This window comes from Gavialis gangeticus, unplaced genomic scaffold (genome assembly GCF_001723915.1).
Source record: "Gavialis gangeticus isolate Ggan-Ray unplaced genomic scaffold, GavGan_comp1, whole genome shotgun sequence".
Classification (NCBI taxonomy): Eukaryota; Metazoa; Chordata; order Crocodylia; family Gavialidae; genus Gavialis; species Gavialis gangeticus.
Window position 1 is genome coordinate 37426663 of NW_017729025.1, and position 16588 is coordinate 37443250.

The window sequence follows — 16588 nt, forward strand, 5'->3', positions numbered from 1 at the left end:
AATCTTGCCTGAGTATTTTCAGAAAAGAGGAACTTTGGGTTAATTTAATACCTTACTGTACAATCCCACAGATGATTACGTAGGGTGTTCCATCTTGTGTTAACTGAAACATCACACAGAAACTGCAAGCAAAATGAGCATTTTTTATGAGCAGAGCCAGGTTCTCTGAGTAATTCAGTTCTTATGTAGTCAGTAGTTTCTGTTCTAAATTCTCATTCATAATTTGTGGCTTTGTTGGTCTGGTGGAAATGCAGCCAAATACATCAGAAGTTTGTCATGAGATCTCTGGATGATTGTTACTTTGGTCCTCCAGCACTGTCACAGGACAAACAAAATGTTCTCATAGGCATGACTTTCTACCCCATTGTTCTGTTTCTATTTAAGTAAAAAAGATACTATTTTTTTACTGACTTTAAACTGATCTGCCATTTTCTATACTGCCACTACCATTGTTGAGTAGCTATGCTAGGTGGTTATTCTTTATCCCTGGCCTTTGAGAGCTCTTTCAGTTATTATACTTTCATAGGAAAGTGTTACATTTAAGATTTTCATTTATCGTGAGTGGGTTTTGTTTTTCTTTCCTTAGTGTGAAACTATCAAAGTCCTCTTATTTGCTGATATTGACTGAATCATGGATTCAGATGCACACACTCATGGATTAGAATAGCTGATACTTGATTAACTTCAGCAAGCGGGCAACTTCTGTGCCCACTTGAACATTTCACCCTAATTACCATGATGCAAATTCAAAGATGCCAAAAATATGTTCCATCTTCCCTCAGGTCCTCTTCTTGATCAATGTAAACTCCATCTTCCCTGTAACCAGCCTTGCAACTAAAATATATTAATGGACTTTTCCTCTCCATTTCTCCAGAATTTTAACTGTTGCCAAATCCTGCTATTTCTTCCTTTACATCTTCAAAATTGGTTATTTTTCTCTCCATTCTTACTACAAAAACCTCTCTGTGCTTTAGTCCTCTACTGTCTGAGCGACAGAAAATATTCTTTCTGACATGTTTGTTATTCTTTCCCATAAAAATGCTGCCTTTCCTACCATTCCACCAGTGTTTCTGACTTGACTTCCTCACCTGTAGAGGCAAGTTGTACTCCCCTTTAAAACTCTGTATAACTGTATCCTATCACCATCTCTGCTCTCATTTCTTCCTGCTCCTTCAGCTGCCTACTAAGTCCTAAGCCTGTCAGTCTATCCACACCTCTTATATCCTTTTTTCACTCTTACCTCCTTCTATTCATTGTCATGATGCCAGGAGCCTTCCTGTCCAAACTAATACTCATTTCATCCAACATGCCTCTCTATGTTAATTCAATTGGAGAAATACTGTAAGTGTATTTAGTAATGAACATCTGTACCATTTTGAACAATGACATTATGTCAGATCTGTTAATCTAACAAACTCTATGTACTTTGGAGTGGGAACCTAGCCATCTATATTTTCCACAGAGAACACTTGGTGCTTAATATATAACATTGTTTTAGTTTTGGATACATATATGATTATTTGTCACCTTTACACATCTAAATCCCATTGAGGAATACCCAAATATGACAGAAACAGTATTTAAAAAGACCATTGGACCTGAGTGATGGGTCACCAAACTACACAACAGGGTATTACAGGACATAATAATTTCCCCTCTATATATAATCTATTTAATACAAATTAAACTCAAAATACAATTATTTTTGTTAAAAAGTGCAGTGTTGTGGACTTTGGCAGGCAAGAAAGGTCGTCAATGAGCCAATCGCCAATTTGAACAATTTAGCTATAAAAATTAAGTAGAAATGTATCCTATTTTCAAGAAAGCCTGATCCAAAAAAGTATCCATTTTGTTAGACATGATATATTCATATCAAGAGATTTTGTTAGACATGATATATTATATTCATATTGAGAAATGGATACAAATCCTAAAGTCATTTGGTTCCGGCCTCCACCCAGATGGAGCCCCTGGCTCCAGGCTGTGGGTGCTGCCTGGCATGGCTGCCAGCAACTGAGAATGGGAGCAAGGTCACCCCCACCTGTAGTGTATGCTCCTTAATGAGGTCTCTGGAGTCCCAGGTGACTGAGCTCCAGGCGCAGGTAGGCAGACTTCATGCCATCAGGGCCCATGAGCAAGAGACTGATGACAACTATAGCCAGGTTCTTCTGAAGAATCAAGAGAGAAGAGTATGGATGCCCAACTGTGTGAAGATGGATGCCAGGGAGCTCAACCGAGAACCAAGGCATGCTTGGAAGGCAGTTGTCTTGGGTCCCAAGACACACAGTACCAGGTTCACTCCTCCTTTGGAACTGAGCAACAGGTATGCACCTCTCATACCACCAGCAGAGACATCAACAGAAGCACTGGCTCTGGATGAGGGGAAGCAGCTAGCTGCCACCCCTAAGAAGAGGTGCAGGGTGGTTGTGGTGGATGACTCCCTCCTGAGCAAGGGGGCCTGGTGGATACCTCAAGAAGGGGTCTCCATGACTACACAGAGCCAGAAGGGGCCCAAGAAGTGGTCCACAGAGCTGACGTAGACCAAGGAAGCTGGCAGCAGAGACTGGAGCCCGGCAGAACTCAGCAGAGTTGGGACACAGGCAAGTCAGATGGATGGCAAGTACTGAACCCGGGGCAGAGGCAACGCAATGGGGGACAGACTGGTAATGAAGCTGGACAACACGTAATAGGAAAGGAGGAAGGCCGGGGGAAGCGCTCGGGATAACAACATCTTTCACACCCGGCAGCTATCATATTCCAGGAACTCAAGCATCAAAGACAGCACAGGACATCAGCCTCAACACAGGTGATGAAATCAAGGTTGGCATTATGTGGGTGTAGGGAAGGTTGGAGCCCTACAAAGGCAGAGCAGCAGGAACGACCCGGGGGAACACTAAGGGGAGACGGGTCCAAAACATCGTCCTCCCAATCTGGAAGCAATCATCATCAAAGACATGGCAGGCAAGGCCCCTTGGTGAACTGACCCGAAATTGTTCCCATAATCAAGCTGTTCATCCCTAAGAATAACGGCAAGGCTAGACAGGAATCCCCATACAAGATGTACTGGAGAAAGACACGGAAGATTACAAGGGGATATAACTGTAGGAGTCTATTACAGACCTCCTAACCAGGAGGAAGATCTTGACCATGAATTCACTAGGGAACTGGCTGAGGCTGCACACTCTCAGTGCATGGTCATCATGGGTGACTTCAACCACCCTGACATCTCATGGGAAGAGCATTCAGCCAAATCTGATTGGTTGCAAAGCTTCCTCACTTGCATTGACAAGCTCTATTTGACTCAAGAAGTCTATGGGCCGACAAGAGGTAAGGCACTGCTGGATGTGATACTGGCTAAAGAGGATGATCTAGTGAGCAACATGAGGATTGAAGGCAAGCTTGCTGACAGTTATCATGCGTTGATCACTTTCTCTATCCATTGCTGTCATGGGGACGTAAGCACAGGCAAGTGAGAGACCATGCCCGCAGAGAAACCAAAGGTGAAAAAAAAAGAAAAAAAATCACCATTTTCAGGACGCCAGAGGGAGACGCCAACACAGTTCATCAGCTGTGCCTATCGGCAGGTGGGGCCAGGTGATGTCAGCAAGAGACTGTCTGGTGAAAATAAAAGCCGGTCCCAAAAGCACGGGAGAAGGAACTCCGGTGGCAGGAGAAATGGCAGGGGACCACTGGACTGAGCGTGTCCAGCTGCAGCAGGGAGCTGCGGAGCCGGCACAGAGAAAAGCAGGGGCTGCGGAAGATCCCCATGCTGGAGATGATCGGCGGGGTTCAGAGGAGCCGGTAGAGGTCAGCAGTGGTGGCAGCAAGAGCCATCGGAGGAGCTTCTGCTGGTGGCAGCTGGTGCCAAGACGCTGGGCCAGAGGCGGATGTGGGAGGAGACAAAGGAAACCCCGGCTGGGGTGAAAGCACAGGTCCCAACCCAGGGGACACGCTAATTTAGGGGCACTTGGGGCGAGGGGAACAGAGGACCCTCGGCTCCACAGTTGCCCTGCCTCTTTCTCTTTACTTTTCTTTTCTTCCTCTGACCTTTCCTTTTTTCTTCTTCACTTCGGGTCATTCCTGAGGTGTGGGGTTTTGTCGGTATGGGTCTTCTTGTGTTTTGCCTTTGTCTGTTCTATTTTAGTTCCCTGCCTAGAGCAGGTTAACTCAGCACACTTTACCAAGTATTGGGGAATTAGAGACCCCAATTAAAGACAAAAGACAACATGTGATTGTGGTGATGACTAGCAGCATCCATCATAGAACACTTAGGGTGTCGAAGGGGACATCCCCGAAGGCAGAGTGCCCTCCAACCCTCTGGGTCTAATTGGAGCCCAAGGCAAAGGAGGAAGCGTAGGAACCAAGGAAGACACCATCTAAGGTCTAGCCACAAAAGATCCTGAGGCTTGTCTCGAAGGTTGGCGTATGGCCAGGGTATAGGGGAGGTGGAGCCCTGTGTACATCCGCCAAGAGGTGTGACAACTCTGGAGGCATCCTTAATGGGGACCCCCTTCACTGAAGATCCATCCAAAGTCGTGGCAGGTGAGTTTGGGGGTTCTTCGGAAGTGATCAAGGACTCCTCTGGAGTTCACACTAGACTACTTGGTGCACAAGACCAGGTGTCTGCGTCAAGGCATTGCAAGAGTGGATCATTGAACAGAGGCGGGCACAGTCACAAAACTGGCAAATCAGTTAGCAATGCAGACATTCTCGACTTTAGGAAAGCTGACTTTCACAAGCTCAGGAGTTTGGTAGTTGAGGCCCTGAGAGACCATGATCTGACAAGGAGGGGAATTCAGGATGAGTGGTTGCTCCTTAAGGACATGATCCTAAAGGCACAAGGGAAATCCATTTCGGGCTGTAGGTAAGGTAGCAAAAAGGCTGGGAGGCCCCATTGGCTCAATAGGAAACTCATGGACCTCCTCAATCTGAAAAGAGAAGCTTATAAGGGATGGAAGTCAGGAATTACCACTAAGGAGGATTATGCAACACTAGCCTGCAACCGTAGGGAGCGGACCAGAAAAGCCGAGGCTGAAACCGAACTCAAACTGGCTATGGGAATCAAGAAAAATAAAAAATCCTTCTTCAAATATGTGAGAAGTCAGAAAAAAAAAAGGCAACATCAGACTCTTGCTGAACCAAAAGGGGCAGCTGACAACTGACACCCAGGAAAAAGCTAATCTTCTCAACAATTACTTTGCATTGGTTTTCCACCAGCCCAAGGGGATCACCCTGCCTTGCAGGATGCAGCACTACTAGGGTAAGGGCAATCACATTCCTATAATTGGTTAAGATCTTGTGAGGGAACAGGCTGAGAGGCTGGACATCTACAAGTCAGATGGCCCAGATGGAATGCGCCCAAGAATGCTAAAAGAGTTGACTGACATCATAGCACGACCAATGGCAAAGTTATCTGAGAACTTGTGGTGCTCGGGAGAAGTTTCTGAAAATTGGAAGTGGGCTAATGTGGTACCTATCTTCAAGAAAAGAAAGAAGGAAGATCCAGGCAACTACAGGCCAATCAGTTTGACCTCAATCCCTGGAAAGACCTTGGAAAAAATCATCAAAGAAACAATCAACAACAGGCTAACGGAAGGCATTGTTCTGAGAGATAGCCAGCATGACTTCATTGCGGGTAGGTCTTGCTTGACCAACCTCATTTTCTTCTATGACCAGGTAGACAAAGGAGAAGAGGTTAATGTCATGTATTTAGATATCAAAAAAGCCTTTGACTTGGTCTCCCACGATGTCCTCGTGGAAAAATTCGGGAACTGTGGCCTCAGCAACCTGACAGTCTGATGGCTGCAGACCTGGCTCCATGGTTGGACCCACAGAGTGATAGTCAATAGAACCGAGTCAACATGGCACATGGTGACCAGTGATGTCCCCCAGGGCAGGGGCAATGCATAGGGGGTGCATGCGGGTGCATGCAGGTGCACTTGCACCCCCTTGCGTGGCAGCGCACCTACAAAAAGGCACTGCTGACAAGGCACATGTGGGCAGTCACCTCATGCCACCCTGCTGCTGACATTTGTTATTCTTATAATTGCACTTAGCTGTATGATTTTATTTTTTTATTATTAAAACATTTTTATACTGGCAAAAGACCTAGGGTTGCCAGCACATCTGTGCTATAAAAACTTTCTTAAATATAGATGAAATTTGTGTGACAAAAATGTGCTTTTATCTGTGAAGCTTATGTCAGTTTAGTGAACAAAATAAACTACCCTGCAGAGACACTTTTATGACAAAAGTGATTCGATCTGCACATGGTCATCATGGAAATGTCATTAATTTTACACCCTACAATGAGGTTACTGTGGTGGCGAAAGGTTCTAATATTGACATGGCCCAAGCCAGATGTTTTAAAACCCATTTAAAGATAGCTTTTAATGCCTATTTATTTGAAATGACTGACATGTATTTTCGGTAAGGACTTCTTTCTTAACTATTCAAGATCCCAACCCCTACAACTGTTCACTGAAGCTGTAATGTCTACACACAATTTTGTACCATTTAAGCTGTGGTTCTAAAATAACTTTTACTGGTACAAATATGCTAGTACTGTATAGTTCATAAGCAAAAGCTGCATCAGCATAAAGTACCTTTATATTGCTATAACTGCCTCTGTGCTAGAGATTCAACGACTCCACCATACCGGGGTATCCCAGGGTGCGAGGGTGCACTGGTGTACTTGGCACAGGGGGGCACGTGCTCCCCGTGAGAGTGCTGGTGCCCCCCAACAGCGAGCACTTTGGCTGGTAGGGGGACACAGAGAGTGCTTGTGCCCCCCTAAAATTGGCTCCGCTGGCGCTCCCCCTGGTTGTGCCCCACTGGTATCCCCCAGACTTGGGAGGCACCAGTCACCCATGTTTGGCACTCCTCTGACTCCTGGTCCACCCAAAGCTTAATACCAACTGCCTAGCAGTGGCAGCAGCATTTCCAGTCAGGCAGCACTGAAGGAGTCAACTAACTTCATGGCTCATTATAATCTACCTGATCCCATCCAAACTCTTCATTCGGCAGCTGTTAACCCACCGGCTTTCACGCACCTGCTTTCCTTTGAAATGGGCTTTTAGTTCCACTGCCATGCCTCTGCAGTGCTGCTGCCTGCTCGCTCCTTCTGGCAACCTGCTCCCATTTCACAGCCCTGCAGACTGGGGTTTTGTTTTTTTAAACTCTAGCTAACGCTGTTAACCCAGGTGCGGAAATATTAACTCAGGTGAACATTAGCTCAAGTGTGGAAATCCCTTTCAATGAAGCATTGAAGGCAGGGTCCAGAAGCTCAACAAGGCTTGACTTTGTTTTGTGGAGCTGAAAAAGAGTTGTGCATTTAATATGATGACTCGAGGAGTAACGAAACAACATTTTGGGATTACTTTTCCCTCGTTTGTTGTGTTTATTGTGCTTGTTTTGCAAATTAATACACACAGTGACACAGCTATTACAGAGCTGGGCGGGGCTCCGTTAGCAAGGTGCCCGGCTCCCCTCAGCGCTCCAGCCTGGGCCCCGCCCCGGCGCGCACGGCAGGACTACAGCTCCCTGTGTGCTTTGCGCGCGCCCCCCGGCTCAGCTTGCCCGCGCCAGAGCTGGGCCCTCAGGGAATTGTAGTCACCGCGCGGGGGGCAGGGCAATGTGGCCGCGCCTCTGCCCCGCCGCGATTGGCTGAGGGCGCCGCCACTCGCCCGCCTCTATACAGTGCCCCCTGGCCGCAGCAATCACAGCAGCCGTAGGGTTTCCTGCGGGCAGTCGGTCGGAGCGGCGCGGGGCCGGGTAAGAGCCGGGAGTCACTTGCGGGAGGGAGGTGCAGGAGGCCCGGCAGCGCGGCCCGGAGACGTGGTGCCGGGGGTCGGTCCCGGTGCTGTCCTGCCGGGCCCGGCTCGCCTGCCGCCAGGGTTGGGGGCCCGGCGTCCGCTCCCCTGCTGGCCGCAGCGGTTCCCGGGCGGGGCTCCCGGGTTCCTCCCTGCAGGCTGGACACGTCCAGGGAGTTCCCGCGGGGATCCCAGGCGTGGCGAGGCCCCGGCCGGCCCGGTGGGCTCCTCCGCTCTCCCTAATGCCCAACAATTACTGTCTTGTTTTTTTCGTACTCAAAAAAAAAACAAAACAAAACCGAGGGAAAGCACAGAGCTGGGGTTCTCCCAGGGGCACCTGGCTGCAGCGATGCATGACTGGAGATGGAAAAAATTGAGACCCACCGGGCCAGATGCTGCATACACCAAAAAAGGGACGGAAATGGTCACTGCTCAGAAGAGCTAACGGCCTGGAAAGTGGCAACTTCAGAAGCAGCTGTGTGATCATCAGCAGTGCCACCTCTGCCTGGCCCATAGGATTTGTTTTTTGTTTAAGGAGTTGGGCTTGAAGCTGTCCTGATGCATGGCTTGCAGCCGTGACAGGAGCTGTTGGGAAAGGGCAGCCCATGTATGAAGCAGAGGAAGCACTTCCACCACTTTGTGTGCACAGATTTGGTCCCAAAGAATAGTTCTTAAAGTGGAAAACTAGTCTTGGATCCATAGGCTAGGAGGGGACCTCACAGGTATCCCCCGCATGAATGCCAGGTTTGCTGTCCCTACGCATTACAGACAGGTGTACTCAGCCTCTTTTTGAATTTGTCTAGTGAAGGAGGTCTCCTGCATCCCTGGGCAGGTTGCTCCATTTTCCTACTGTTCCAATGGACAGGTTTTTCCCTGAGTTTCAAAGAGGAATTTCTGGTGGTGTCTTGTGTGGGGGATGGATTGCTTGCACACTGTGGGGTCAGTTTGAAGTACACTATATCATGTGGCCCTGCCTTCCTTTCTGTCCGACATCAGACTAACACAGTTAACTCAGGTTCGTTTAGAGCTGCAGTTGAGAGAATTACCTTCACGTGAAGGTCTGTCAAGTGTTTAGCTTAAACTAATGCCCAGAGTCCTTAATCGAGGTTGGACTGCATTTTGCTGCATGTTGTACAAGTGCATAGGATGACATGGCTCTTGTGCAGACTAGCTGAAATGATTAATGAAGATTAGATGAATGAATAAAAAATAGCAAGACAGAATAAACACCATGTACAAAGGGCTGAGGTACAAAGTTCATTGGTTACTTATTTTCCTAGATCATCTGTGTCTGGTCTTTGAATTTTATCTCCATGGTCTAAAGGGGGGATGGTAGGTCTTGGGCAGCCTCCAGTCCTTTGTATTCTTAACTAGGCATACAAAGCAAAGGTCTGGGTGTGATGGTCACTGGACTTCATGCAAAGGGCTTCATCAGGCACCTGATTAGACCTCTTATGCATACACCATAATGGTTGCCTAGATTCCTCTTTTGTTAGTGTCCGTACATTGTCAGCCCAAAGTTTTTAGATCTTTACCTAGTTCATGCTCACAGAAATAGCTTTCATCTGCAGATTGATACAGTCTAACATATTATATGAATAGCTTTTGCATTAATACTTGTATTTTTTGTACCTGCAGTTTGGAAAGTATGATTACATGGTAAAAAAATGACTGATTTAATATATGGGGATATTTTGGATGCGAGTAGGTGGAAGTGAAAAAGTAAATGGCTGATTTCGGTTTCATTGAATTCTTGGGTTGCAAGGATAAACCCCTGGGTTTACTCAGACCAGGACTATAGGTTTGTCAGTCACAGGGAAGAAGTGTGACTTCTGTTGTGAAATAATGGGCCATCATCCTTGGTGCTGCTCTAGGACTTAATCTGATATTCAGTGGACTAGTAATTTAAAATGATTTTAAACTTCTAGTTAAATATTATTAAATGGGTTTGTGCTACTTTTTATATGAACACAAGTGCTGTCTTTAAATTAGAATTTTTTTGCATTTGTTATGAATACATTTGCACATTTTTAGTGACTGATTTTGTATTTAATGGGGGTTTTTTAATGGTTTTGAATCTCAAACCATTACTCTATTATAATCAGTTAGTAGCAGATTTAGGTAAGATTCCTTCCATAAGTGTCTTGTTCTAATCTTCATTTCTACTGCTTGCAAAATATAAAACTCTTAAAAAGAAATGATGAGAGAAATTGTCCCTGAATTATAGAAACCAAAATATCTTCCTCCTATTAACTTTCAGTATGAAATGTAGGACTGGCTCTAAAAATCCAGGTATTTATTTAGGTGCTTGGTCTTAGACATTCAGATTTAGGAATTAGTCCGTGAGTTCAGTATCATGTAACTGACAGTGCCTTGCAGAATGAGTTCTGTGACTTGCAGGATGGGGAAATCAATAGTCAGGTGCTAGTAATTGGCACTACCTTATCTAGGAAAGGAATTGTGACTTGGTTTTGAAAATAAGCCATTGGGTCATGAGAACAGCTAAAAGGAAGGAAACAACAAAAGATGTTCTAGAAAAACTGTAATACTGGGATCTAATGGATTCATAGTATAGAATTTATAAGAAAGAAAGTCTAAGCAAAATATATTAAGAGGCAAGTGTGTGTTTGTTTGTTTGTTTGTTGTATTAGCCTGACTACAGAATATATTTACTATATTTCAGTTAATGCCTATACATTATTGTACGTCAGAGTTCAAACAGCAATGCATAACAATGGTCTACAATAGTGAAAATGCCATAGTCAAGACTTTTCTATAAGGTCAATATGCAGTAGATCTAAATTATCCCTATTGGCAGACTACTAGGTGATTCTGAGCTTTGTGTGAATTTTAAACTCTTTCAGATACAGATCCATGTATATCTTGCATAACAAAACTCCTGGTGCATGCAACATTAGAAACAGCAAAGTAAAATGTTGGGAATTGACGATAGAAATGTATAGAACTGCAGTTCCAAATATAAAACAAACTACAAAAATTTATGGAAGTTGCCCTTCCATTTCTCCTGAATCTGTGGCCTAGACATTGCTTATTTTTGTCTCATGCTGCTTTCTTTTCTCATGTTGCGGGTCAGTAGCTGTCTTTTTTTTTAATTTTAAATAACTTTTGCCTTCTCATCCCAAAGGGGAAGGGAAGAATTTAGTCTTTATTTGATTTTCATAAGTTTGACTTCTCTCCTGAGATGGCTAGTTAGTACTAATTGTAGTAATGAGTTTCATACTGCAGACACTTAAATTATCTATTAGAACCTGGACTGAGCTCCACAAGCTCGTTTCATGTGAGTCACTAAGCAAGTGTCAGATGACGAACAACATGCATGCATATGTGGAACTGAACTAACAACCTGCATCTTTAAGAATTGATTATTCTGAGATAAGATCCATATCTCATTTCTGATCTGCAGAGCCCTTTTCTCTTTATTTGAGAACTGCAAAGAGAAAGTGATTTAGCAAAATTGTTTGAATAATCCACTTCAGCAAACAATTTAGAACAAAAGGTTTCCTCTTAAGTTTCACACTAACAGATACACATTTCTTTTTAGGTAGTAATACTGAAATAAACTGAATTCTGTTAAATTGACAAGATGGACCAGGTTGCATTAAGAAATTCTGTTCCTTTCTCTAATCTCTCTGATTATTGGCAGGGAGCACATCTTTTATTGTAAGAATAGAAGGAAGTGTCAAAACTTTACAAATAAATGTCTTGGTCTGGACACTAGTCCTGTTGCTCACAGCAGAATTAGTGCTTGTACATGCTGAAAGCAAGCATCTTGAAGACAATGAGTAAGTTGTGATATATATCTGATACATTTTAAAGGAAGTTGCAAGATGGGCGAAATGCAGGGTTTTTTTTACCTCTGTTGCATCCAGATAGGAATAAGAACCATCCATGTCATGATACAGACCTTTACTAGCCTCCTTGTATGCTGATAGAAGCAAAAAATTTTTTTTAAGTTTTTAAATTTATTAGCAGAAATTAATGCAATTGAGTAGAATAGCAAATCCTGAATTGTTAAGCTTTGCACATTTACTTGCAAGCCACAATTTTTTGTGGTAATGGCACTGATTTATCTCATGCAGAGCTGAACAACAAGTTTTTACATTTTAAGAAACTTTAGGAAGAAGGCAGTCTCTTTGATTTCCTTTGCCCTCATCACCCTATTATTCCCTTTTCTAATAGGGAATTATTTTACATGATCCCTCATACCTAATGCCTGTCAACACTATTACATAAAGATGTGTGTGGGAGGGGTTGTTTGTTTCAAAGCTGTATCATATTTTTGCTCCAGAACATTTCTGACCTTGTTGACCGACTGCAGAATCCTTGGTGTCAGTTAGACCCAGTGTTAAGACTTGTGCTACATGCCATGCTAAAATTCTTCACTACACATAGTAGGTTCAGAAGGAAACAACCTTGCTATTTTGAGGGATTTTGAGTAGTGAGTGGACAGATGCAAGTGGCTGAAGCTGTCTTTTTGTCAATTGTTTTGTGCCTTTTTATATGGCAAAAGCATGACTGACCTTGCATTGTGCATTGGAATATGGTTTTGCAAGTCACTAGTTTTTGCTCTTCAAACAATGAAGCTGCAGTGGGAGAGGAGCAGGGCATAAAAAAATCCTGGACATGCCCAGTTAACCCTTTCCCTTAGCATCCACTTTCTCACTGTGTGATACAAGATACTGGACTAGATGGACCTATGGTCTGACCCCATAAATGACTTCCTAATACTACAGCATATTGTTCCAGTCCTATATCCTCTTACCATTACAGTAATAGGTGGCTATCAAGAGTTCATCTTTGCTAACCATATCATTATAGAAAGATGTTCTTGTTAGCTCATGGTCGTTGTGTATTAAAGAGAGCTGTTCTATGGTTTGAGTGTTGCATCAGAAACAAGGCATGCAACCAACAGCCCTGCATCAAAAACAAGGAGTTTGTTGGGGAACACCACTTGCTTTATTAAGTCATTAAACAGACTTGTGGGAAAGTAGAGCTAGAAGGGACCTCACTGGGCCAACTAATCCAGCCCCCTGCTCAAGGCAGGATCATCCCTGACTAAGCCATCCCAGCCAAGTGCCTGTCTAACCTGCTTTTGAAAGTTTCCTAGCATAGAGAATCTACAACTTCTATAGGTGGTCTGTTCCAGTGCTTGACCACCCTCATAGTCAGAAAGTTCTTCCTAGTTTCCAGACTACATTTCCCCTGATGCAACCTGAGAAGCCCATCTTCATCCTCTCTCTAATTTCCCTTTAGGTATTTGAAGACTTTTATCAAATATTTCCCTCAGTCTTCTCTTCTCCAGGCTAAATAACCCTAGTTCTTTCACCCTTTCCTTATAGGCCTTCCCTCCCAGGCCCCTAATCATTTTTGTTGCCCCGTGCTGGAGTCTTTCCAACTGCCCATGTCTTTCTTGAAGTGTGGGGCCCAAAACTGGAAACAGTACTACAGGCAAGGCCTCACCAGTGCTGAATAGAGCAGATGAATTTCTCCCCTTGCATTTGGGGGAGTTAATACAGCTGGCTATGCTGTTGGATTTCACCCCCCTCAGCAAGACCACATTGTTGGCTCATATTCAGCTTATGGTCCACTGCAAGCCCCGGGTCCTCTGTAGTACTGCAGCCAAGGCCGTTATTCTCCAGCCTATATTTGTGTATGAAGTTACTCAGTTCCCAAGTGCAAGACTTTGCACCTGTCCATCTTGAATCTCATTTGGACCACTTCTCCAGTCTATCCAGGCAAAACAACTTCAGTTGGACAAGTCAGCCTGGTTGTCGTGTGTAGTATGTGTGTGTTACTTTTTAAAGTAATTTTTTTTTCCAGAATTGAGAGTCTTTTAAAATAGCCTGTTTAGTAACTGTTAGTGGGACTTTGCTTTCACACATGGCAAGGAAGTAGAAGAGACTGTTGGGTAGTAGCGGTAAAGCTTCTGTGGCTCCATCAAAGTTGGACATGCTAGGCCGGACTATTCAGTATTCGTCTACATTTCTGCAGAGTGGGAAGAAGTGTATTCCCTTTAAACCTAGAAGCATTTTGTACCCGCTTAACTGATACCTGTTGTTTTCCCTTTTTTTTTTTTGGATCCTTTGAACAGGGTGAAATGTTATTGCTCCAGCCGTACAAAAAACAGCTGGGATAATCACTTTTAGCAGATTTTTTTTTTTGGAAGTCTGAAAAAATATGTTGTTAGTATCAGTTTATTGATTTGAAGACACAAACAGGAATTTAATCTTAACTGTATCACTTTAATGCAAAAAAGAGTTGCAATTATGACTTTATATTACTGTCTTATAACCTACTTTTTCAAATTTCTTGTTCCTTAGTTTCTGGACTCAAAGCACACAAAGAAGAGAATGGTTTTGAAAGCAACTATATTACTAGGCTGTATTCTGGGAATCAGCACATTTCCCCTGGAAGATCCAGAGGATGGAGGAAAGCACTGGGTTGTTATTGTAGCAGGGTCAAATGGCTGGTATAACTACAGACACCAGGTAAGAATTGTCCAGGTCACTGACACACTAACAAATCTTTTCCTAGAATGTGGCATTACCTACCTGCTGCTTTGCATTTTCTTAAACTCTCTTCCCTAAAAAACATAATTATGTGCCCAAGTTTCAGATGTTTTGAATTAATTTAGTTAGGAATTAGGTGTATGTGAAACGGGCTGTATTCAATTCTGATTTGGCCTGAATCAGGGACAGTGATCTGAATCAAGTCACCATCCCCAATTTGATTTGGACCCCCACCCCAGTATGCTCCCTGGCAGACCCAGAAGTGCTTCTGGTCCACTTCCAGGTCTGCTACCGAGTGTGCTGGGGAGCCCCCTGTGCTCCTTTAGGATGCTCCTTGTAAATTCCAGATGATTAATAGTTGTTTTATGGCAGCAACATGTTTAATGTAAGATGTTTGATTAGGAAAAAGTAATACGCAGAACTTTTAAGCTTAAAAAGGAGACTCTCCTTAACCTACCTACCTTCCTTCTCTTCTTTCTCTTTCCTTTCTTCCCCTCCCCCTTCCCTTGGGCATCTCCTTTGCCATCTCTCTTACTTAATAAATCACCCTCAGTGCTCTTTCCTTCCTTTTAAGCAAAAAGTATTCAAAGTGAAGAAGCATTCCTTTTCTACTTGGATTTTTCTTTTAAAGGCAGATGGGATAATTATAATGATTTCTGAAATCTTGCTAAAAGGCCTTAGAATGTCAATCAGTTACAGCGCCAAGCTCAATAAGGGGTGCTTTTTGAAAAAGTTACTTGTACTCTTACTACCTGGTTCCTTCTTCCTCTCTTACCCACTACCTTTTGGAGGTTCGTCTTTTTTCTCAACCAAATTTTTAAACAAGCAGCAGCAACTAATTTATTATTGTTTAAAATCTGTTTCCAACTTGCTGACTTAATCTTGTATACAATCAATCAATCATTTGCATTTATACTCCACCCCCCCACCCCCCAAAGTATTGCAGATTTAAATTGGTGGCCATTAAGATTTTGGTTTGTAACCAATTATTGCATTAAATTAGGTGCTAATCTGTGCTTTCTAGGAGAATATTCTACCTCCATATAATTTAAGTAGTTATATAGATTAACCTTTTTATTTCAGTTTTTTTTAATACTGAAGATATTGGGGTGGGGAAGTAAATTAGTAGCTGTTTACTCTATATAAAATTAAGTTGTCAAGTTCTATTTGAATAGGAACTAGAACTCTGTCTATGAATAAATAACATTCAAAATGCTTTTTCTAATCAGTTACTTAGAACTACTGTATTTACTCAAATCCAAGGTGACTATCAATTTAAGACAACCCCCCTCCCAAGAATTAGATTCTATACATGGGGAAATTTTATAAGAGTTTGTTATAATTTTTCATACATAGAATCTAATTATTAGGGGGTTGCCTCTTGATTCATTTTCCCCACACTGCTACTGGCGGGGGGTGGAACAACAGGTAGTGAAGGGGGCAGGTGGTATAAAGAGTTCAAGCAGATTTTCCCCCTGCCTGCCTCCCCATTGCAGCCTTGGGAGGAGGGGCTTCCTCCTCATCCTTGCTGTGGTATCCGGTTCTGTCCCTGTTCTAGCCTCGGACAATGACTTTTACGGCTCCAGCCCAGCCCATGTGCACAGCTGCTTTGGGGCCAGATTGGAGTTGGGTTCAGTCCCCTGGCATGGAGCAAGGGAAGGGGGGAAGAGACCGCATGGGGGCGATGGTAGAGTGCAGAAGGGGCTGGCAGAAGCTGCAGCTATGGCCCCCATAATGGGTAAGAGCCACAACAATCGCCTACCCCCCCCACACACACACTCACTTTTGCAAGATGAAGGGCTTCCCCGCCCATGTTAAGTGTGTGTGATGACTTTTTTATTTTATTTTTTTTTTAAGATAAAGTACAGTATGTTAAGAGTTTTTTGAAAGATTTAAAATGTATACGCTTATTTAAACCTAAACCTTAATTATTTGAAGAGATCTCTTTTTCAAACCGGTTCCTTCAAAGCTTTACTAGTAGTAGCTTTTACATAAAACAAGCAAATTGATTTTAGGTTTTTTTTCGTTTTTTTAAGTCATATTTGGGTTTTCTTTCATTAACAGTGAGTAGCTGTATGTTCCTGAAGATACTTACAAAAACAATGTAGCTTTGTTCAGTTTTCAGAGTTCATAATGCAAGAGATCTGCAGTGAAATTTCAAGTTGCCAAAGAAGCTTCAAAATCTCAAATAGAGCATGCCACATTTTCAGGACTGCCCCCCCCCCCCCCCCCCCCCCCCCCCCTCCC

General features: G+C 43.5%; 1 protein-coding gene across 1 annotated transcript in view; it reads left to right on the forward strand.

The window, feature by feature from the left end:
- Positions 1–7676: 7676 nt before the first annotated feature.
- Positions 7677–16588, forward strand: part of LGMN (legumain) — a 42957-nt gene continuing 34045 nt past the window's right edge. Inside the window, exons 1-2 of the mRNA XM_019518640.1 lie at positions 7677–7773; positions 14153–14320. Coding sequence (XP_019374185.1) covers positions 14183–14320 — 138 coding nt within the window. The 5' untranslated portion in view covers positions 7677–7773; positions 14153–14182. The remainder of the gene's footprint in view (positions 7774–14152; positions 14321–16588) is intronic.